The 24124-nt window shown below is 37.6% G+C and overlaps 2 protein-coding genes across 13 annotated transcripts in view; one reads left to right on the forward strand and one right to left on the reverse strand.

Moving 5' to 3' along the window:
* Nucleotides 1-24124, forward strand: part of LOC127859437 (dual oxidase maturation factor 1-like) — a 124149-nt gene that overhangs the window by 40729 nt on the left and 59296 nt on the right. The gene's annotated exons all lie outside the window — the stretch shown is intronic.
* The window catches only part of LOC127859436 (dual oxidase 1-like), a 44969-nt gene that overhangs the window by 5727 nt on the left and 15118 nt on the right, over nt 1-24124 (reverse strand). For 3 of the 5 annotated variants that reach the window (XM_052396798.1, XM_052396800.1, XM_052396801.1), the window contains exons 16-35: nt 23974-24084; nt 20875-20985; nt 19952-20064; nt 18851-19036; nt 18221-18310; nt 17206-17341; nt 16397-16490; nt 15100-15321; nt 13477-13515; nt 11972-12115; nt 10389-10409; nt 8158-8303; nt 7289-7519; nt 6676-6766; nt 5036-5085; nt 4716-4819; nt 3496-3673; nt 2607-2836; nt 1624-1788; nt 445-600 (exon numbers count right to left, since the gene is read on the reverse strand). In XM_052396798.1, coding sequence (XP_052252758.1) covers nt 445-600; nt 1624-1788; nt 2607-2836; nt 3496-3673; nt 4716-4819; nt 5036-5085; nt 6676-6766; nt 7289-7519; nt 8158-8303; nt 10389-10409; nt 11972-12115; nt 13477-13515; nt 15100-15321; nt 16397-16490; nt 17206-17341; nt 18221-18310; nt 18851-19036; nt 19952-20064; nt 20875-20985; nt 23974-24084 — 2618 coding nt within the window. The remainder of the gene's footprint in view (nt 1-444; nt 601-1623; nt 1789-2606; nt 2837-3495; nt 3674-4715; nt 4820-5035; nt 5086-6675; nt 6767-7288; nt 7520-8157; nt 8304-10388; nt 10410-11971; nt 12116-13476; nt 13516-15099; nt 15322-16396; nt 16491-17205; nt 17342-18220; nt 18311-18850; nt 19037-19951; nt 20065-20874; nt 20986-23973; nt 24085-24124) is intronic. The other 2 variants (XM_052396802.1, XM_052396799.1) reach the window with 2 other exon arrangements.

Consider the following 24124-nt stretch of genomic DNA (forward strand, 5'->3'; position numbering starts at 1 on the left):
TCACAGTGACAAAAAACGAATTCACACAATGGCTGCCGCTACAACTGACAGCCCATATGGGGGCATGCATGTTTTTTCAAACAGCCCTTGTTATAAAATATTTACGTGTAAAGGCGGTCGTGTTTTTTATGCATACAACTTTTAGAAAACTAGTTTTTACAATCCGTAGCAATTACGAATTTGAATTTGCCGGTAGTGTATTAATTCGGGTATTCTGGCGTTATGTAAAGGTCATTTCATGTGAAAAGCTGAGTCAACCAACTACGCAAAAATGGAGTCAGACATGATACGGAAACAGAAAACGCTACAGTGTGTGTATGCGATTTCGCTTTCTCGTATTTTATTATAATGCGTAAAAGTTGAATGGGATTGATAAGTTTATAATTATATTGTTACAATCCGATTGCTGTTTGAACAAACCGTATAAACAAGTACTGTACCCACCAACATGGCGGTGCGCAGGTCGAAGTTTTGGAAGAACTGCGTGATAAAGATGTCAATGGAGACCATTCCCTTCGTGTCTATCGCCTCCACTTCCTTCAGGATGTCGAGCAGCCACTCGAAGTGACGTTGACTTCCGGTGACCCAGATGAAATACAACTGAAACATGTACAGTTCTATGAATAATGGTTAGGTCAAGTTCATGGCGCCTGGGGCAGAGATCTTTATTTTATTATTATAAGTTAAAGCAAATGAGCATCGGTGCGAAGCAACATAAATATCCCCCCCCCCCCTCCTAGGTGCAAACAGGTACCATGTGACAGTGAAATCAGAAGGTACACGGTACCTTTTTGCATCAATAGGACGATATTCTACTCATACGATGCATGCTTCCCATGGCTATACATGTACTCCCGTTACATTATACACAGTCCTTTGCATTAAACAACGTAATATCTAATATTTGTTTCATATAGAAATTCATTGATCAAAGATTAGCATGAACAGTCCGCATATGATAATCAGGGCAGACCTTTTCCGCCAAGACTGGGTTTTCGTTCAGCAGAGACTTCTATTGCACTAAATATTCCATAAAAGAAAAAAGCGTCTCTCCCGATAAGTCTGTGCACAGGGAGACTAATCTGGAACGCGATTTTACCCAAAGTGAGGCTCCATTAATTTACCGTAAATCACACACCCATTGAAGGGTCCGTGATCAAGCTTCTGGCGCACTGGCCCAAGAACGTATTGGCGTAGGTTCAATTCCTCGCTCAAACCCAATCGTTAGCGTAGTAGTGTGACGAAACATTAAACGAGATACAGTGTACACGGGTAATGGATTTTCACAGGAAACTTTCTCCTTTATCTTACACTATCCGCTATAACTCAACCAAACAAGGCGCCCGATTGCCATACGGGAAATTCTCGTTGCGCTCAAGAACAGCTTACTACACACACACAAAGTCGCCGTTGTATAATTGATATGGTGTCCGCATATCGATCGGGAGGTCACGGGTTGGATCCCCACTGAGGGAGCGTTCTTTAAATATTCCCCAAATACACCAAGTACTGGTTATAGTCACAGGAAATGGACTCGAGAGCGTTTCAAAAAGCCTTAGGCTTTCGATGCAATCGAGCTAAAATAAATATGTTTAAACTAACTACGCACACGCTGCCCCGTACCTTCTGACACCTGATCTTGTAGGTGCTCTTGATGGAGGTCATGTGCACGAAGTCCTTTAGTATGGAAGCGTACGGTGTGACCCCTATACCGGCCCCTACCAGCACGGACACGTCGTACGTGTACCAGTCCTGCTGACCCGCGCCATACGGGCCGTCAAGAAAGAGCTAGAGGGTGAAATAAGTATTAGACTGTTAATACATCAGAAACGGTGTGACCCCTATAACGGCCCCTACCAGCGCGGACACGTCGTACGTGTACCAGTCCTGCTGACCCGCGCCATACGAGCCGTCCAGACAGTGCTAGGGGGTGACATGGGGTTACGCCTACTGGTACTTCAGAAACGATCGTATGACAATCCGTTGCATAAACTTCAGCTTTAGCTTGTTGCTATTTTGCATGGATGTATTCAATCGGTTGTTTTAACGAGATTATTATATGTATAATTGTTATATGACACAAGAGTATGATTTTTTTTATGAAAATACGATGACATCTATACATGTAAACACATTTTAACGGTAACTTATGTTTTGATTTGCGTTCGTATAAGTTCGCGAAAAAACGTGTTAATCAAACGCGCAACTAAATTATTCTCTGCCTTATGTAGCGCGATGTCGGATGTGAATGTCTTCATGTTAGCGTTTTTTTTTCTTCGAATATATAACACTTAGTAATACAAATTTAATCACAAGAACATACAATTGAATAATTTAATATTAAAGCGTATTTCAACGATAAATCACCGTTAAGTTCCGTATAAACGAAGCTCATTCGTTTTATTTGCACTGATTAACACGGGTACTATACAAAATACTGTGCTGGATTTAACGTTTCTGTTGCTTGTTTTATAACACAGTTTGAATTATTATTTATATAAAAAATGCCCTTGGTTTATGTGATTTTTCACTAAATAAATATATTTTAAACTTCAACACCGATACAAAATGGAGAACGGAAACAAGCGATCGAGGCTTCGATCTACCTTCGGGTATATCGCATCCTTCGAATACTCTTGGTCAAACGTGTTTCGAAGGGCAATAGTCCAGGGCCCGACTGCCCGGATGTGGACCGAGAGGGTGTCCTCGTGGGGTGCAGAGGTCAAGGTAAAAGGGTGGTACTCGTTGGAGCCCAGGGGCAGGCACGCTATCCGCACCCACTGGCCGGATTTGAAGTCGAACCTGGGCGGTCGCTTGAATTCGATTATGGTTACATCTGTAACCAGAGGCTCGCCATTATTGTCACAAGCATAAACCAAATCAGATTTTAAAAGGTAAAACTGTTTTGTAATAAATATAATTATTTAGGATAAAAGTTTAGTTTGGAACCAAATTTTAAAACATATTTTTTACTGGACGATATGATAAACAGCTATCTAGACGAAGGTTTGCGAAGTAACATTTTGAAATATCAATACTAGTATCTTCTTAGACAGAACACAGGTGATTTAGTTTGCATGAGGACCTAACTATATCAGCTCGTGTGCATGGTAGTGGAAAGTATACACCGGCAGAGAGCATGATACGTCATTTAATCCACAGACACTCGGCATTAGCTACTACCCCCCCATGACAAAAAAGTTCGTCGAACAATTTTTTTTTACTTTATATATATATATATATATATATATATATATATATATATATATATATATATATATATATATATATATATATATATATATATAATTTTCGACGAACTTTTTTGTAATGGGGGTAGTAGCTAATGCCGAGTGCCTGTGATATAATCGGCCATAAGGTTCCGAACCATATGCCCTTACGTTTATTATGCAATATAAGGTCACACTTACGCAATCATGCGTGGCATGCTTACTCTCGCACAATCACGCAATTCCGTAACTCTCGCCATCTTACCTGACGCGAGATTCTCGGCTCTCACGATGGAGATCTCCATCCGTTTCCGAGAGAGGCTGACCATCTTGTCGATGGTGAACAAGATGGCGGGGCCCACGAAGTACACGTAGAACGTCGGCTTCTGGACAATCATCGAGGCGCCATGCAGGATCGTGAGAACGTACATGACAACGATCAGCTGCAACAAATGCATTAATAGAACTAATTAAATAAGATTTTTGTGGTTTTCAACGATTTTGGTAAGCGCATGAATTACACGATGAAAAGTACTAATATATGTGAATTGGAGCGAAGATATGTGAATTATACGCAGATATGTGAATATGTACGCAGCTGTGTGAGTAAGTACGCATATAAGTGAATAAGTACGAAGCTATGTGACCTGGAACGCAGATATATGACTTGGAACGCAGATATGTGAATAGGTACGGGTGTTATGTAAATTGACACACGGTTATTGACAATACTACGCGGTTATGTAAACAAGTAAAAAGATATGTGAATAAGTAAACTGATATGGGAATTTGTAACCGGATATATGAATAAGTACGCGGCTAGGTGAATAAGTACACAGACATGTAATTTAGTACAAATATGGATGAATTAATACACAGCTATGTGAATAATTGAAAGGATATGTCAATTAGTGCAAGTGAGTGTGTGCGGGTGTGTGCGTGTGTGTGTGCGGGTGTGCGTGTATGTTTGTTTGTGTGTGTGTGTGTGTGTGTGTGTGTGTGTGTGTGTGTGTGTGTGTGTGTGTGTGTGTGTGTGTGTGTGTGTGTGTGTGTGTGTGTGTGTGTGTGTGTGTGTGTGTGTGTGTGTGTGTGTGTGTGTGTGGTGTGTGTGTGTGTGTGTGTGTGTGTGTGTGTGTGTGTGTGTGTGTGTGTGTGTGTGTGTGTGTGTGTGTGTGTGTGTGTGTGTGTGTGTGTGTGTGTGTGTGTGTGTGTGTGTGTGTGGTGTGTGTGTGTGTGTGTGTGTGTGTGTGTGTGTGTGTGGTGTGCGTGTATGTTTGTTTGTGTGTGTGTGTGTGTGTGTGTGTGTGTGTGTGTGTGTGTGTGTGTGTGTGTGTGTGTGTGTGTGTGTGTGTGTGTGTGTGTGTGTGTGTGTGTGTGTGTGTGTGTGTGTGTGTGTGTGTGTGACTGAATTCACGGGTAAGTGGTTATAAATACAGCAACTACGGGTCGCGCGTGGTCTGCACGTGTTCTGCACGGGTTTCCCACCTTGTGAGAGAGCCAGAAGGCGTTGAAGATGAGTCTGCGGACCGTCTGGGTGGCGAACACGTACACGATACAGATCACGACAACCAGCAGCAGCCCTGTGAAACCTGCAACACGCACATCCGGTTTGTAGATTAATCATATGTTTGCAAATACTTCGTATGTACGCATACTTTATATATATTTATATATACTAATAGTGGTGTAACACACACGCAAAACACAAACTTACTGAACAGTAATTAGTATCATTATTTTTTACTATCATTGATCTTAACAAATTAAATTAAATATTAACATAGAAAGGATCATCCCAAACATACCGGTAGGGTTTCCAAAGAACCAGAAATTAAACGTAGGCTGAATGTCGGCACTGAAAAATAGCCAAAAATAAGATTCACTCAGGCTGCGGTCTTGTTTCTAGTGTACATATGGGTTGCAAACGGCCGACATTGAAAGGTGCATTGGTAAGCATAAAAACAAGCAAATTCGTTGAATTAATATATCCCGCAAATATGCTTCTGGACACAAAAATGTGATATTTGACACTCAAAAATGCATTTTTTTCAAGATACAAAGGGCCATAACTCCGTTATTAACAGATGGTGTACAGTGTCATTTGGCGTGCATCATCCTCTTATTGATATACATACCCATACCAAGTTTCAATGAAATCCGCCAAAGCACTTCCAAGATATGGCTCCGGACACACAAAAAAGCATTTTTTCAAGATACAAAGGGCCATAACTCCATTATTAACGGATGGAGTACAATGTCATTTGGCGTGCATAATTCTCTTATCCATATATATATATATATATACTCATACCTAGTTTCAATGAAATCCGCCAAAGCACTTCCAAGATATGGCTCCGGACGGACGGACGGACGGAAAGAAGGAAGGACGGACGGACGACGCCAAAACAATATCCCTCCGCCTATGGCGGGGGATAACAAGCACTGAACAAACAACAAATAATCAATACAAACAAGTAGCAAAATCAAGTTTTAGCGGTGATACAGATCGAGTAATCGTTGTATATTGTTGCCAATGAAGTTCTGATGTTAGCAATATAATACAACTAGGAGTGGTTATACAAAGTGGGTCAATATAGATACACCAAAGAGACTTACTTATTATTCGCCCGTTACGAATTATAGGGGGTATAATGAAAACATCCTAGTCGCCTGTCTGTCCGAATGCGAGTTAATACTAAAAACATGTATGTATTGTTTTCCGTATGCCATGAGGCTGTGAATGTGCAATTTTTTATCATTATGCGTTAAAATAGGTCACTTTTCACCTTAGAGATTCTATAACATCATAATGAGCAAAATAATTTCTCTAAAACCTAAAGATCCAGACGTGTTATATTTTGGTATGAAACATTACATAGTGGTCCTCTACAAAGGTTTCTCAAATTACATGTATGTCCCTGGGATAATTGGCCATGTCCTTGATGTCGCATGGTTAATATAAAATCTTATGTCTGACACTAACTTGTTGATACTTGTATTGACTTATAATGCAAAAAAACTCTGTTAATCTGAAGCCTTTAGGCACAGTGTTTAAGTTTAGCTATGGATCATCGCGTAGTGGTACTCTAAAAAATGTGTTGTATATCTTGTCCAAAGGGTAAAAACTGCACACCTCGAAGAAAACATAATTTATCTAGACTTATATTTATCAAAATAACATTCAACATATACTTCTCTCAAACCATAGTTAAGTTTTTGGAATTCGACGTTCGGGGTGGGGGTATTCTTCATCCATATTGTGAAGAACTCATGGGGCTATTAATTTGTTCATTGTTTATTGGGTCGTAAAACAATAGAGTTCAGGGTTTACTATTATTCTGTTCACATATTTATTTCACAACAAACGCATTATCTTACGATATTTGCCTTATATCGACCTAATTAATATTTGTATTAGAGATGTAAAAGACCGTCATCTACGTACCGGAAGACAATTGTATCGAAGATGCACAGGTACTTGGTCGGCTGCGTTGCTAGGTGATAGAAGTTAAACCCGTATCCAACCACGTGTAAGGCTATAACAGATAATGCAAATCAGAAGCGCGCTCACCTTTAAAAAATATGACGACATAAAATGGCTATCATGAATATGTAATAAATGACGTTTGTAAAAAACAAACAAGCATAAAGTGCACTTGATAGCACATTTTGGCGTTAACGTTCGGACAAAAAATAGAACCAGGATATGGTACGGACTCTGACTGTCAAGGTAGCCATTCTTAACACCGGTAGCTAACATATGTATCGGTGTCTGAATCATGTTTGGTGCGTTTAAAAATAACAATGAAAAATAATCATTTTTTAACATTAACAGCATGTCGACATTCACGTAATATTGCTGCATAACCACGGGTTGTAACTATAGTATAAAATAGATATGATAACATCCGGACATGTGAAGTAGTGATGATGTGACAGGATAACTTCCGGTACATTTGGCATGGGAACTTCGGGTTCATGTGAGGTAGAACTAATATGGAAGGATAACTTCCTGTTAATGTGAAGTAGTGTTAATGTCAAATGATAACGTCCGGTACCTGTGAAGAAGAGTGCGGTCCATGCCACGACCTTGTGGAATGAGACGATGGAGTCGAAGGGAGCGTACAGATTGAGGAAGGTTCCCCGCAGGAAGGTGATGGTGTTGCGCAGCATGGTTACCAGCAGAAGCGAGAAGCAGAACGACATGCCGGCAGCAGCGCCCCGCGTCGTGCTGATACCGTAGCTCATGAGCGCCCGTAGGCCGCTGTGCTCGCGCTCCACCGTGTAAACTGGCAATACAAACACAAACGTGTTATTTTAATGGTCAATTGTATTCCATTCATATCACGGTTGTCAGTTACCCAACTCATACGTTTCCTGAGTTAGCTGGTTAGCCAGTTCTAAGTGCACGTACTTACTTCATTATGTGTGAAATATGCCATAATTCAATCAGAGATAGGGGGAAAATGGCCGTTCAAAGAATCCTCACAGAAATTATGTGGCATGGAGAAGGCGAATATCAAATCTGCACTCCAGCCCTTTACCAACTGAGCTAGTCGATTCAAGATCTACTGTGACTCTGGAGAAATAATGGCGATTTTGTATGCTCTAACATTTCTATTTTGTTTACAAATAATAATCTTGTTTATATTGAATTACGCATATTTTTTTTAGATAAAAGATGTTTTCTTCTTACAGCGACCATGTCACTTATTATCAGTACATAGCCTTTTATATAAGTCTGTTTTTACCAATGGTATTTTCCCTAATACGTTAGGTACTGTTAAAGTTTCTTAAATACCCTCTTATTTTGAATTTGAATACATGCATTCAATAACAATTATTCTATCGTTGTTAAAGAATTTTTGCGTGACATTGTTTATAACTCAAACATAAAAAACGAAACATGAAATGCGCATTAACATACAGTAAAATCGCTCCGCAAATAGTCCGGCGCAGATGCCGTAGAAGAGGACTAAATAGAAGATGTGCTGGCGGTTATTCTCCACGAAGTGTTTCAATCTCCTCATCCGGGCCTTCAGAGGGGTGTAGGTCTCGCGAATGGCAACAAAACTGTACCAGAAAGTAGTCCGTGCAATGTCACAGAAAAACAAGATATTGGTTAGTGTTTCTTCTTACTTGAAATTGAGAAGGTTGAAATAGCAAAGTGAATGTATATATGTAAACGTATGTGTCTGTTAAGCTGTAAGAGAAACTTGAAAATGTTTGCTTAAAAAAATGCATGTTTATTTCCGCCTAAAATGTCCGTTTCATCGGTTTAATCGATATGATTTCGTTTGTCGATTTCATTGAATCACATAGTAATACGATATAAAAATGATTGTATTTACCTTAAGAAGAACTAAAGAGACTGTACTCTTAATGCTTTACTTCAACACGCAAAAGCTACTATTAGAAAAGCGCGAAAATTACAACAACCAAACTCATGGTCGCGAGTAACATAAAAATACTTTCTTAATGTGGTTAAGTTAGAGTGATAAAAAAACAGTTCATTGAAAGCAGTGCATAATAGGGTAAAAATGCGAGCACGCATAAAGAAGCACATTTTATACACATACAACCATAGCCTGACAAAATGTTTTGATGTTGATAAAAGCTCGATTTTCGAAAAAACACAATATTTTAATTGTATCAGTGCAACTCGTGACAAATACTCAAAATGAAATACGTACTTAAATCTGGATAAACATATAATATAATGTCTTTTTAAATAAATCAATTCATAAGGTACCGGTACATCATGGGTAAATGTGTTAAGCATGCTATTAAGTTAGTATTGTGAACAAGTCTGCGGAAAGTATAGACAAAGATAAGCCTGTGCACTTCGCACAGGCCAAAAGGGAGATACTTTCAGCTTTTTATGAAGTTTTCGTTAAATAACTAAAGTCTCTTCTCAACGAAAATCAGGTCTAGGCGAAATGTGTCGTCCCGGATTAGCCTGTGCAGAAAATCTAATCTGGGACGTAACTATCCGCACATAGGTTAAGCCCGGTTTTGCCAGAGTGGGCCTCATATACTGTTTGATGTTTACAAACACATTTTTTTAAATATTTGGGTATATAGAATGATGAAAAATAATTCTAGTTTTACAAAAATGATGAAAAAAAATCTTTTAAAACAGCATATTTAATTATACTATTTCCACAACACATACGTGTATTTCTATTATAAAAAAATACGTTTGTGAATTTCTTTAGCATCTAGATATCATTACTAGCAATTCATAAACTTTTGATGAAACTCGGTGATAGAAAAATGTTTTTTTCCGGTTATTACACACGTTTTTTTATGAAACTGCCATAATATATTTCAGATAAGTACATGACATTTCGATAGCCTTGTTAACGTGAGTCCATGTTACTTAAGTCATTTTAAAATATTCAGGCCATTTTCATTAATCTGGCATGTCAATTTCAACCAAATTCAAAACATTAAGATTGTTAGTATCGCATTGTTAATGTCTATGCTGTGTTTCCGTCAGTATCAAATGTGCCGCGTTCTGAGAAAACTGGGCTTAATGCATGTGCGTTAAGTGTCATCCCAGATTAGCCTGTGCAGTCCGCACCGGCTAATCAGGGACGATACTTTCCGCCTAACTTGATTTTCGATAAGGAGACGCTTCCTTGAAACTAAAAATACCATAAAAGCGGAAAGTGTCGTCCCTGATTAGCCTGCGCGGACTGCACATGCTAATCTTGGATGACACTTTACGAACATGCATTAAGCCCAGTTTTCTCAGAACGTGGCTCATTATTATGCAATCAAGAATTATAATGAATGTAGTGTATCGCTCAGGTTGTTAAAACACGATGTTAAACCAGCGTTGTTAGAATAAATGCTTAGAGTGAGGTATTGGTGTGCTTTAGCGAGTTTTACCCTCAGTGCGGTGACACTATCCTTTTAGTAGTTCGTTTGATATGTTTATTTGTGGTAAAAAATACCGAAGCTATTATGCAAAAACACTAAGCCCTTTTTTGCCACTCTGACCGAATCATATGCATATAATTTGACACAAGCAAGCAACAAACGATGCAGTTAGCGTGTGTTTTTCTAAGCCAATAAAACTTGTATATGAAACATTTATATAAATAAGGTTAGCCAAGCGTAAAATAAATATTATTTTTAACAAGACATTACGTGGATCGCCGTTCTCTTTTTCTAAAACAGTTTTGAAAGAAACAAAGTAGAAGATAAAATAAACAATACACGTTGTAATAAAAATGAAAGATATGCGTATTGATTACGCGACGTTAAAATTCTCTTGTTTTGATTCAAATCATTAATATGAATTATTTGTTAGCTGGACAAGGGGATATATTTTCTACCTTGCTATTTAATTCTAGCTATGGGAAATAACGACACTAAAATACACGGCATGTGTATGGTTGTGGGTGGTTAACCCTTTCCCACTCAGAAGCAAAGTAAAAATGGCTATCTGCAAACAGCATAAAAACAGAACAGCCTGCGAGTAACTCGCAGGCTGTTCAGGTTTAATGCTGTTTGCTGCTCATCAGTATCTAAGGGTTGGAAATGAAACCTTAACAATATGGATTTAGTTAGAAAGGTATTTAATTAAATGTAACTTTTTAAGGGACTACACATGCGTCAAAATACGTATCTAAGTGGTAACGGGTTTAAAGGAAAGAACTACAGTTAAACAAATGAAATGAGTATTCTTGATATAAGGGGTTTAACTAAAAATATGACGTAGGACTTGTAACTAAATAAGATATGACTAATATAATACTGAAATAAACTAAAGTGTTAATATATATGGATGTGACAAATAAGTATGCCCTTCATGTATGGATGACATATATTCTTCGTTCATTCCTTCTAAGTTAAAGGGACATTTTCAATGATTTTGGCATGTATTAAAGTTTGTCATTTAATGCTTTATATTGATAAATGTAAACATTTGATCTAAAATGCTCCAGTAAACAACAGGAATAAATTTAAAGAAAGCAAAACAGTAACCCTCAATTGGGCTCGAACCACTGACCCCTGGAATAAAAGTCTATCGCTTAGACCACTCTGCCATCCGTGCTCATACAATGAGTGACGTATTTTATACTTTATAAAAGCAATCCTCGTATAGTCACAAACTATAACGACAACAACAGAACTCCAAATTATTCAATCGTTTCGCGTTGCAACGCTTTATAATTACTTTTTCCTCACAAATATCACAACTACAACAAAAATTGCGAATCTGAAACAAGTTTTACTATTTTTGTCAATTTACCAAAACTTGAAGTCCCTAAAACGAATGGCCTTGAAGCGTTGTTTGAACAGAAGAGAGATTTATGGTTCTTGTACTCGTAATCCTTTATCCTTACTGTTTTAATCCAGTGTAAGTTAATTGCATCCGAAGTTACAATCATGTCCTGTTTTCATAAACACAATCACATCAGCATTTATGCCAAAAGAAGATTAACGTATGCGATTTAACTATAAATCCCTTCAGTACATGTATATACTTATGTAATTGAGTGCTGTTAAAAAAGGGAAAGTAAAAATAACACCCCAAAAAATCTATGTAAGTAAAATGGAAGACCAGGTTATGGTTACCCTTTGTAGTATTGCTCCACAAAAGCTAAAGAGGATATAAAAGGAGCTGGTATTACTAAAAACAACGACAATAATACGATTGCAATGCAATGTCAACACTGTTATAGATAAGATATTTGTACAATACAAAACCGTAGTATTATGATTACCGGTGTCGTTTCTGCACCCCGGAATTGTCCGTGGATGTTGAGGCGCTCTCGGCGGCGGCGCCGCTCCCCAAGGAGGCGTTGGAGTCGCTCTTGATGATAATGGACGTTTCCGGCGCCTGGTTCACGCGCTTCCGTGCCTCCGCACTGAGTAAAGGAGCACAAACGGTAATGGACCTGTCCGGTGCGTTTTGTTTTTGCATTGACGAAATAATGTTAGGAACAGAAGATAAATACAGGTAGCGAGAAGCTGTTAATGTATCAATGTAAAGAAGCAAGTTACATATGTCTTACAGGTATGGATTTTGCTTAAGAAATGATATATACTGAATGATAACTGCGGAACATCTTAAAAGTGGGTCACTATATTCTGAATAACAATTATCGCAACATGATAGGTTAGCTCTACAAAGCATATATGTTAATCACCAATCTAACACATTAAGGACAAAACATTCCGTATAACATACTCAACAATACTAAATATCATCAAAGTTTACTCTAATATCTATTTTCTATATATTTATATATTCAGAAAAACTTTGTTCACTTTTACGCAAAGGTGAAAACCAGACTCTTAGCTGATATGGTGAAAAGTTGACAACTATCATTGGTTTTAAATAACAGTATTTTTCTTTAGCTTATGTAGACCTATAAATAACCAATAAATGCTCAAGTAAAATATACTTGTCCTTTAACTGATGCATTGCAGCAATTATATTGCTTAGATAAACACACATAATACTTGAATGTAACTGAAGAACAATAGGTATAAAAAACGTTCAAAATTGCAATTAACGTAGTAATGTAACATTGCACATATTTGACGTTCAACACTGGTGTGCTTCTTGGCGCACATTTTGAAAACTGTTCAATTTGGTAATAATGAAACACGTGTTCGTTTAAAATGTCTTCAATTACACATTTTTGTCAATGCGATCCCCGTCACATGAAAAACTAACAAGGCTAGCTAGTTTAATAGATTATTTGCTATAATGCACTAAATAATTGAATAATGTAGGGTTTTATACTCTCTAAATCAATCAACATATTTTACTCGAACGCATGTTTTACAGTTAACACACTTGCTCTGGTTTTATCTTTTTGAGATATTGATAAGGCTATGAAAGGATAAGCTTCTTAATAATTATAATATTATATAGTGAGAGAGTAAAGTAAAATATAACGCTAAGGCGGATTACATTTTACAAATAAACAACCGAAAATAAATGGTGCACGAACGGTCGAATTTATTTTGTGTTTAGGTGTTTCCTTGCAAACTACAGGATACATAGTGTAATTGCTTAAATCAATTCAACTAAGAATGCCCATTAAGACAACGTAGATGGCGGGAGACTATGTGTAAATTGTTGCATTTATATTTAGATAACGTTGTGGCTTTTTCACATTCAATAACATAGGGAATGGAATTAGTATATTGTTACCTATATAGCAGAAGAGGACTGAATGTTGGAATGGGTGCTATTCTAAGGGAAATAATTGTCTACCTGGTAGGCGAAGGAGTTGCTGCCCCTGTCTCGTGTTCGCTATAAAATCATATTACTCATGATCACATTCGTGCGAGCGCTTGTGTTCTTCCAGAACGCATTCAAATGACAATTTTTTCACATGCAAATCTATACTACATGGATACATAGATGCACCTTATGTAAATCTATTTGCATGTACATGCACTTTTACTCTTCTGATATGCACTTACCTTTGACCTGAATTTGAAACTTAAACAATATTTTACCGATTTACCATTTAGACAACAAACGTGTCATTACTTGCATTTACACCGTTGAGGGACGATATTTTGTTCCAGATTACATGATAAACGATTACACAAACGCCCTTACCCAGAACATTTTTTTATTGAGAGTGTCCGTTTGATTTTTCTCAAAAATCGATTTATATATGATCTGCGAATATTGTTTAGTAATGAAATCTGAAACAACCATATGTAAAGCCTTAAAATTAATTTTGCATATTCTAAAAATAAATAAAATCAATTTAACATTTCAAACCTCAAACCATAATAATATTAATATACTGTCATCCCTAAACCACGGCCTTCAACCGTCTTCTGTCCTTGACCAGTCACCTTGACATGCACAGCCGCCTACTTATTACATGTATCTGTGTTCATACTTACTTGAACAAGTTTGTGATAACCGCGGACATTCGTCGGAGATTTCCGACGCTGTATTGTGATAAATATGTTTATTCCGTTGTAAAATATGTGATTTCTATTTTTGTCATAGAATTGTAGCGCCTTTGAACGCGCACTCTTGCATGAAAAGGGCGCTATATAAATCCGGTATAATAATAATTATGATTATTTTAAAACGGATGTAAAATTGTAGGACATCGAAGAATATTAAACGGACACCGTTTAATATTAAAACGTAAAAGAAGAATAACGTAATAAACAAATGAAGATTAGTTGTAGAGCGAAAACCTTTAATTGGCAAAGAGTCTAAAAGTTTGATCCAACATGAATAATACATGTACACGCAGTTAGTTATCGTACTCGTTTTATCGTGTTGAATACACAAACAATTAAAAGAAAACAAGGACTCTTTCAATGTGTTGCTTTAGAATCAAAACTGATACATTTGGATAAAAACGTAAAAATAAAATAATTGATACACAGAAATGAAAATAAATTTGATCGCATGCAAAAATTACATTCCTAAAGTTAGCAAAACCTGATATACAAGCAAAAACACATGCCTGAACAATCGAAATATGACCTGTTAAAATAACTTTACAAAGATGCGTACTGTGTATAAAATGGTGAGTAAATAAAAACTCAGCGCACATATGCATAATGTACCAATACTTAAGTAATATACAGGGACTCGTCTTATCAAACATCGTACAACATTCTCACCTTTCGATGCAATTTTCGAAGCGCCATAAATATGTAACCGTCACATTTATAATTACTTTTGTTGAACATTTCCATTCATTTCCAAAGTAGCTGTCAAATATCATTTATATTGAAAAATTCAGATCATAATCACTTATATTGTAAAATTACAAAATTCAATCGTAAATTAACATTGTCGTACGATCTTTGATAAGACGGACCCCTGATTGTAAATAGATCACTAATGTATTACCTCTTTCGCTTATCGTCCCCGGGTGGCGGGATGAAGCTCTTACACCCCTTCCACTCCAGCCCGGCGTTCCAGAGTTTGTCCATGTGCGGCGACAGGATGGCACAGAAACCGTCGAAGTTGATGGCGTCACTGCTCGAGATGCCGTGCTGGTTGCAGATGGACTCCACCAGATGCTCCACGTCACTCTTGTCCAGACTGCTGTCCGCCATCTCCAGGAGGGAGCTGGGTGTGGAGGAGAGCGGGGAGGTATTGTTTATGTTAAAGGGGCCTTTTCACAGATTTTGGCATGTATTGAAGTTTGACATTTATGCCTAGCAGATTTTCCCTTCCTTCTAAATTGGATCAATTTATTTCCAAAATTAGGGATGTCTAGTATATTTATTTCTATATTTAAAAATTCCTTTAAGCAAACAGCGCAGACCCTGATGAGACGCCACACCATGCGGCGTCTCATCTGGGTCTACGCTGTTTGTCAAGGCTTTTTTTCTAGACGCTAGGCATAAATGGGTTAAATGCTTTAAATTGATGAATGTTAACATTGGATCTAAAAAGCTCCAGTAAAAGCACAATAATAAAACTAAAGAAAGAAAAAAGTAGCCCTCAACTGGGCTCGAACCACTGACCCCTGGAGTAAAAGTGTATCGCTTAGACCACTCGGCCATCCGCGCTCACACAATTATTGAAGTATTTTATACTTGATATAAGCAATTCTCGCAGTATAACAAAATTTAACGACATCAACAGAACTCTCCTAATTATTAAATCGTTTCGCGATGATACGCTTTATTATTTTCAGGTTTGTAAATCGTCAAAAGATGCATATAATTGATATTTTAGGGCATGGTAAATGTTCAGTATTACTATTTCCTCACAAATATCATAACTACAACGAAATTTTGCGAATCTGAAACATTTTTATTTTTAATTTTGTCAATTTACCAAAACGTGAAAAGGCCCCTTTAAGTTAGGTAAAAAGTCTTACAACTATATAACAACAGTATGACAAAGGTTTGAGGAATACGTTTTTGGGGATAAACATCACATGCACTTTTGGTCTGGTATATTCACAAAAGTATGACCAGATTTGAACTCGATAAAATACTGCGAATGTTAAGACCTTTAAATGCGTAATTATTCGATGAAACGACGCTGCGCATTCTGAGAACACACAATATAAAAACTTAGCACATAGCTATTAACGTTCCTACTTTGTTAAAACCATAACTAAAAAAAACAATAACGTAAAATTTATTTGGTTTCTAAAATGTCACTTCCGGTTATGCTCGCTGGTACCCACCTAAACAGCTTGATGAGTTCATCCCTGTCCAGGGTACCATTTCCGTCATGGTCGAACATCCGGAACAGGATCTGTAACTTGTCTTGACCGGAACCTAAGAAAGGGAGCGCGTTTGTAGTGGAGGAAATAAAATAACTTACTGAACATAAACAATTTAAAGGATATTTTCGTTGGTGGATAATGAGCTGTTACGATTAGAGAACAAACACATTAATTGTGCTCGATGGGTCATTGTCGGCACGGGTACTACTTAAATGTATCCCTGGAACTCTTAAGAATACTTAAATGTACCCGGCTACGAACAATTTAGTAAAACGTACCCGGCAAAAGTAGACTGTACCCGAGTTTTATTCCTACCCAAAGTCCGATGTCGTCAAACACGCTACGGAATACGAAACACAATTCTCTTTGAACAGAACCTGCGGCTACATGCTTTTTTTGAGTATGAGTTTCGATAATATTGAGGCCATTTTACAAAATATTGAAATAAACATGAACATAATTAATTTGAAAAAAGCCGACAACGACTAATTTAGAGTAAGAATTCCCGGGTACGATTTAGTATGTTTTCCTTCCCGGGTACAATTAAGTATATTAAAAGTACTCGGGGTACATTTAAGTATTACCCGAGCCGACAATGAACAATTGAGCATTAATTGTAATCAGGCGAACAAAACCTGTGTTGGACAGCTTCACAATAGTATTAGTCTTTTTTACTGTTTAGGGACTCCCGAATCGATAAATCACAATTTAGATATGCGTCATTGACGGAACCGTCTGGTATACGTCAGACGAGGATTAGGCCATACCTTTCGACAGCATGACGACGGCGTTTAAGAACTCTCGGAAGGAGATGTAGCCGTTATGATCAGTATCCATGAGGGCAAACATGTTCTCCACAAACTCAGTCTCAGGTTTCATAGCCATCGCACTTGCAAACTCCTCCTACGAGAAAAATAAGTCCATGTTTATCAGCTGTTTCAACTGCGGCACAGTTTAATCAAGTACCACAACCACACTAGAATTTGCTACAGATTAAACGCGTATGCATTCGTCCAAAGTATTACCAGCCATCAAAATAGTTTTCCACCGATACTTATTGAATCGGTACATATAGACAAAATGGTATTTACATCAAAAGAGATCAAAGTTACATGAGCAATGTTAGCACGAGTTTGGCTAACGTTTTCCTACGAACTTTGTGGATATGCATTATGGTTCCATTTCGAATATCTTTTCGGTCGCATCTTTTTGCAATATCGCGATTATATCCTATCCGTACCACAGGAGGGAATCCCGTATTATATATATATATATATATATATATATATACAAGCTTTACTAGAAATATAGCTTTCGAAAACAACCGGTGTGTAGTTCATTCGTAAAAAAATGTTCGAGTTACATGGTTTACAGTAAAGATGGTGTAGTTTTTCGGCAAATGAAGTTGCACTCCTTGTTTCTATTATAGCATATATATAAAATAATAGATAATAATAATACGGGATTCCCTCCTGTGATCCGTACCTTACTTTAGCTATTTCTCCTTTATATCTAGGCTCTTAACTTTACAAGATCTATCATGAATATATCAAAACCGCTACTTTTTAAGTGCATCATTTGATGTACCTTTGTGAGTTCTTTCTCGAGTACTAGTATATCAAAACCACACCTTTGTAAGTGTATCATTCGATGTACCTTTGTGAGTTCTATCTCGAGTATATCAAAACCACACCTTTGTAAGTGTATCATTTAATGTACCTTTGTGAGTGCTATCTCGAGTATATCAAAACCACACCTTTGTAAGTGTATCATTTGATGTACCTTTGTGAGTTCTATCTCGAGTATGTCCCGGGCCTGTCGAATCTCTACCGCCTCCTGGTCCAGGGTCGGGTCATAATCCATCTGGAACGCCTGCAATGCGGATCAAAATAGTATTACAAATGTAACAATGACATCGCCTGTCTTGAATGCAGTCCAACGCGAGGTATTTATATAAGGTATATATGTATGAAATATCATAAAAATGTATTAATTATATCTGATTGTAGTGAGTGGGAATAATATTCTTGTTTTAGTAGCTGTTGTTCCCACATTTAAATCAAACAAGACACTCTCTTGTTGTTCACCAACAACATTGATCCCCGTTGCCCCAAATTTTAATCCCAATCTAGGTCTTGTTATTATGAACACATGTATAGAGGTTCACATGTGTCACCTAATTTGGCGATTTAAACTTATTTATCTTACACAATATGTGTACTGTATGATCGCATCGTTGATAAGTGCAGTGAAACTGCATTACATTTACACATTTTCGATGTGAACGTACCTTCCACTTTATGCGCGATACAGCCTTCATACTTAAATTCAACAAACGAGATTGTAGTATTCATGTGCGTAACAAAATAAGGTTTGAGACAATTATTACACTAAATAACACTGAACCCTCACCTCCGAGAAGACAGTCTTGAAAAACCTCTCCAGCAGTTGGTTCCGCTTCTGCTGAGTAAAGGCTTTTTGGTAGAGGTGCTTCTCCTTCATCTCGTGACAAACAAGGGAACCAGCGTTCTCTACGAGGGTCTGCTCCAGCGACGTCAGCAGCACGCGCCTCTGTGACTCGTTCGTGAGTTGCAGCACCTGGAGAGAGAACGATGAGTTATGTCATCACAGCGTGGAATGACTGAGTCTGATCAAAAAGCACTTTATCTAACTCAAGGACGCACCTGTGTTTTCTTTGTCCACGAGTAGGAGATCATAATATCGTTCCTCTTTTTCAAAAACAGTAAATTGAGCAAGATTAGACCTATACCATGTTGCAAGAACCTCTTAAGCCCGGAAAATAGTGCAATGTATGGTACATTCAACCGCCGAGGAGTGTTACATTTGATACAGGCATCTACAAAGCGCTGGGTCAGGGTCAAAACTAAAAGAAAGAATAGTTTATGTGTTAATATGCCAGACTAGCTTAGCGGTTAGCATAGACGTTCGCATAGTCGCTTCTGACATAGTTGACCGCGTTTAAGGATCAAACTCTGCGCATGTAAATTTTGTCAGTGGTAAACATCCCGAACAGAAAGTATTATCCCCAGCTACCCCTCTCACATCACACTCAAAACAAACAAATGTTTTATAATTCATTAAAAGGTAAATGGTTTGATATTTAATCTACAATTCGTATTTTGTTTGATCTGACAAAGTCCGGGACCGTAAAATACGCTGCAAAAGGCTAAATAGGACCTCGCCACTTTTGGAACACACACACAGGGACGCATCTGTCTCTCAAAAGTATCTTCATAGGAAAGAAATTCCGGAATTTGTTATCGATGGGCTTCATAATATTGTTAAAACGCGCGTGCATTAATTAAAAATTTAGCTATTTATTTTAGCTCGATTGCATACAAAGCCTAAGGCTTATTTGAAATGCTCTCAAGTCCGTTTCCTGGGACTAGAACCAGTACTTGGTGTCTATGGGGGAAATCTAAAGAACGCTCCCACAGTGGGGATGGAACCCGTGATCTCCCGATCGCTAGGGATCGCGCGTGCATTCCTTACTAGGTCATACTCCTTAGGGACGCGCACCATGACGACGTTGCGCCTCTTGTTGGAGCTGACGAAGCATTGCACGTGCTTGATGTTCAACATGTTGATCGTGCGGATCGGCCTCCCTGAAACGGAACGGGGCTCGGTAGGTTATTGTACGGACGAGCCATTCAGGACATTTAACTGGAAGATGTGTTGAAAATTTCTGTATAACTACAGTACAGTGATAATATTTAGTTTAAATCTATTTATTTAAGCTCGATTGCATAGAAAGCCTAAGGCTTATTTGAAACGCTCCCTAGTCTAGAACCAGTACTTGGTGTATATAGGCGAAAGAGCGCTCACAGAGTTGGGATCGAACCCATAACATCAAGATCGCTAGGCGGACACCATATCTGCTACGCCAAGGTAATAATATTTCAAATGTGTATATTTGTGGGGTACTGTTGCATCATTTGTTCGAGTTTTTGTAGCGTTGTTTCTTATTTGTAACTTTGGAAAAGGTGAACTAATTAATGTCTTATACATACAAGATCGCATTCGTAGACAAATACATTAATACAAATTACTTTTAGGAATTGTGAACATTACAAGTAATACTGTAATACTGAACTCGACCCTTACCAGGTCCAATGGTAACATTCGTAGTCGTTCAGCAAATTAATGTCAATAATGAGACAAAAAATGAAAATCGGTAGAAAATGCAGCAGCATAGAGAGATGTAGAGATGCAGCACAGGCTTGGATATACATGTTTAACAAAAATATGAAATTTAATGAAATCTTCATAATTATGGATTATACTTATCCGAAAGGACAATTCATACATTTTATTCTCATTAAATACATATTAAATTAATAATTGCTAAAATCTGAAAATATGGTTTATCTTTGAACACTCTTAATAAAGTTTATTCTACTAAAAGTAGTGCCTACCCTTGAGGTTGATCAGTTCCAGAGAGCAGTCCGGTTTGAGCCGGATGACGACAAGGCGGGTCTCCTTGGCGCTCTGCCACTCTGTGCCCCGGTGCTGACACACGCAACTCCCTGATGAAATCAAAGTTAGAATGTATAAAAAATATTAGTCAATGCGTTAGCTAAGAACGTTAGATTAAGATTCATTTAGTCTTGCAAACAGGTCCCAACGCTTAATACGCTGCAGTCTGACGTTTACATTATAACGCTTGAACAAAAAATCAAAACGCATATGTTACCAACATTCTTTTTGGTAAAAAAATCTGGTGGAATCTTAGTTAAGAATAGGACTCTTCGAAGCGTGTTAATTGGCCCATTTAACATGTTCAATATTGGCAAATAAAAGCAAACCGGCTTGGAACGAGTGATTTCATTGGTTGCTATTTTCTGTAGATATTTAATACGCGAGTCATTACAGCTGTTGTTTAAACCACTATGCTTTTTATAATGAAGTATAAGTGTATTAAAATATATGCTTCAAAACTTTCAGAAATAGGAAGTGGTATATTAAAATTTAATTGAATAATTCTCGACCGTAAAATGCCAAGATATCATTTATGATTATGCATGCAATTTCGACTCATAGTTGCAATGGTTTCGCAGTGAAGTGAACAACAATTTGTGAATATCAGGTCAGACCAAAGGAAAAGTAGTTTGGGTTAATAGTTTTCGATAAGCGGGGCAAAGCAATGTCGCTGACCGACAACTACATGGTTAAATGACACGATAGAGACATTCGCATGCTTTGACTTATTGTATAGTAGGATGTAAGTTTTATATACCATGTTTCGTCGTTAACTATAAACTAACTGCTATTCAAAAGAAAAAAAATATGGTTTAACAAGAAGACACATGGCAAACAACACTATATGTAGTACAACTCTACATTCCTTAAGGTCTAATAACATTCTCTGGGAAAACCGGCTTAACCCATGTGCGTATTGTGCCATCACAGAATAGCGTTTGCACTCCGAATAGGCTTATCAGGGACGAAACTGTCTGCCTATACTAGGCTTATCAGGGACGAAACTGTCTGCCTATACTAGGCTAATCAGGGACGAAACTGTCTGCCTATACTAGGCTAATCAGGGACGAAACTGTCTGCCTATACTGGATTTACGTTTAGAAGACACTTTCTTAACGGAAAATTCAATAAAAGCTAGCTGCAAGGCTATAAAGGAACGATACTTCACACGCACATGCGTAAATTCTGGCTTTCTTTCAACCAGACTCATTTGGATAAACATGATAGTTTATTTAAGCAATGGTAGTGGTAACAAGCTATGTAAAATGTTTTTGTTCTAAGAGATGGCAATGGCCAAATGAAAACTAACCAATGCAGAAATAAATAAAATGCACATTTGAGTAGGCCACTGGGCAAATTGGGATAAATGCATAAGCGTAATGAATGGTCCGATATAAGCCAATACAGTCCAACTAGGGACGACACTTTCCGCTTAAACTGAATTTTCGTTTAGAAGAGAATTCCTCCAAACGAACATTTCCATAAAAGCAGAAAGTATCGTTTTAGATAAGCCTTTTTTAAACTGAACAAGCTTATCTGAGCTGATACTTCACGCACTTGCATTAAAACCGGTTTTCCCAAAACGCGGCTCAAATATAAACAAAGGTGATTTATGGCATAATTGATATAAGCACACATATATTTCAGCTCGTATCATTCGGAAAAAAATAAAAACTGACTTGAAACAATTAATAATTCAAATGTACGGGTTATTTTTTACTTACTGCTGATTTGGGTTTGAGCAATCAATTTTAATAACACTGTTGTGATAAATAACCAATAATTATGCGAAACAATACATTGAAGTTTTACCATGTACTTTTAACATGCAATAATTAATAGATATATCTAAAAAAAATCAAAGAAAGGAAATCTAAAGGTTTTGGTGGTTTTCCAAAGAAGCAATTGACATGCACAAAGCACTTCAAAACTAATAAACACTCATATTTTGTCATGCAATATTGTGTCGTTACTACCGACAATGAGGCAAACTAGTCAGTAGTATATGGAAACACACAGTACCTGTCGATCGCCGCCAAAGAAAACCTATTTAACAGAGCATACACATTACAATTGCATTCTTTCTTACACTGCCCGTATAATTTGTAAATTATAATTCTGATTAATAATATCGATATCTTAAAAACGTTTATTTCGCCATTTACCAGCAAATTCAGCTGCACTTGTTTGAAGACCCGGTACAAAAGTAATTAAGAAACTATAGAAACCGTTCGATCTCATTCAAATCGGTAAATACCCGTGATTTGGTAATTTTTAGTTTAAACTTATTTCTGTTAGCTCGATTGCATCGAAAGCCTATGGCTTATTGAAACGCTCTCGAGTCCGTTTCTTGTAACTATAACCAGTATTTTGGGTCTTTTGCAGAGATCTAAAAAACGCCCAAACAGTGGGTATCGAACCCATGACCTCCCGGTTGGTAGGCGGACACGCAACGGTAACCTCTAAACCCCATGGTAATATGGTAATATCTCATACTGGTATATCTATCCGAGACAGCATGTGACGCCCATACGTACAGTGCACATTATTGTATGAACCATGTCATGAGAAAATGAATCGTAATCGCAGGGTAGCTCCAGTAAGCCTGAGACGCTGCATGGATGAGCAGGCTGGTCTGGAGCTACGTTGGCAGCATATTGCATAAGACCTAATTTTGAATGACGCGGCTTAACATATTCCGTTTACACCAAGCTCTTTCGATCAGAAACATTGTTATTTTCTCAGGTCAGAGGGCTTTAATCATAAACATATTTCATGCTAATCTTTTATGGCGTTTGCCAAAACGTTTCTAGGAACAATTGTGGTGCGTTACAAGTGTCGTAACGGCATAGTTATATCGAGGCAGTGGTGTTGTTAGTGGTAGGCGCTGTGATTGTGGTGTTGGTGGTGTTCGTGGTGTTGAGGCCGTTTATTGGTATAAAATAAAATCCACAAATAAATAAAATAAAATAAATAAAACGACACAAATAATACTGTACGACAATGTGCATAGAATAAGATAGGGAAGAACGCACCTCCCTGCCGCTCGCCGATGGTTTCCTTAATCTCCCGCTGGAGGTCGCTCACACTGCGCATGTGCCGCCACTGCTTGCACTTGGACAGGATGTACACAAAGAGAAGACAAACTACAACACAGAGGCATGTATTCACGTGTCAGTCATATAT

The sequence above is a fragment of the Dreissena polymorpha genome, chromosome 15 (assembly GCF_020536995.1).
Source record: "Dreissena polymorpha isolate Duluth1 chromosome 15, UMN_Dpol_1.0, whole genome shotgun sequence".
NCBI classification, from domain to species: domain Eukaryota; kingdom Metazoa; phylum Mollusca; class Bivalvia; order Myida; family Dreissenidae; genus Dreissena; species Dreissena polymorpha.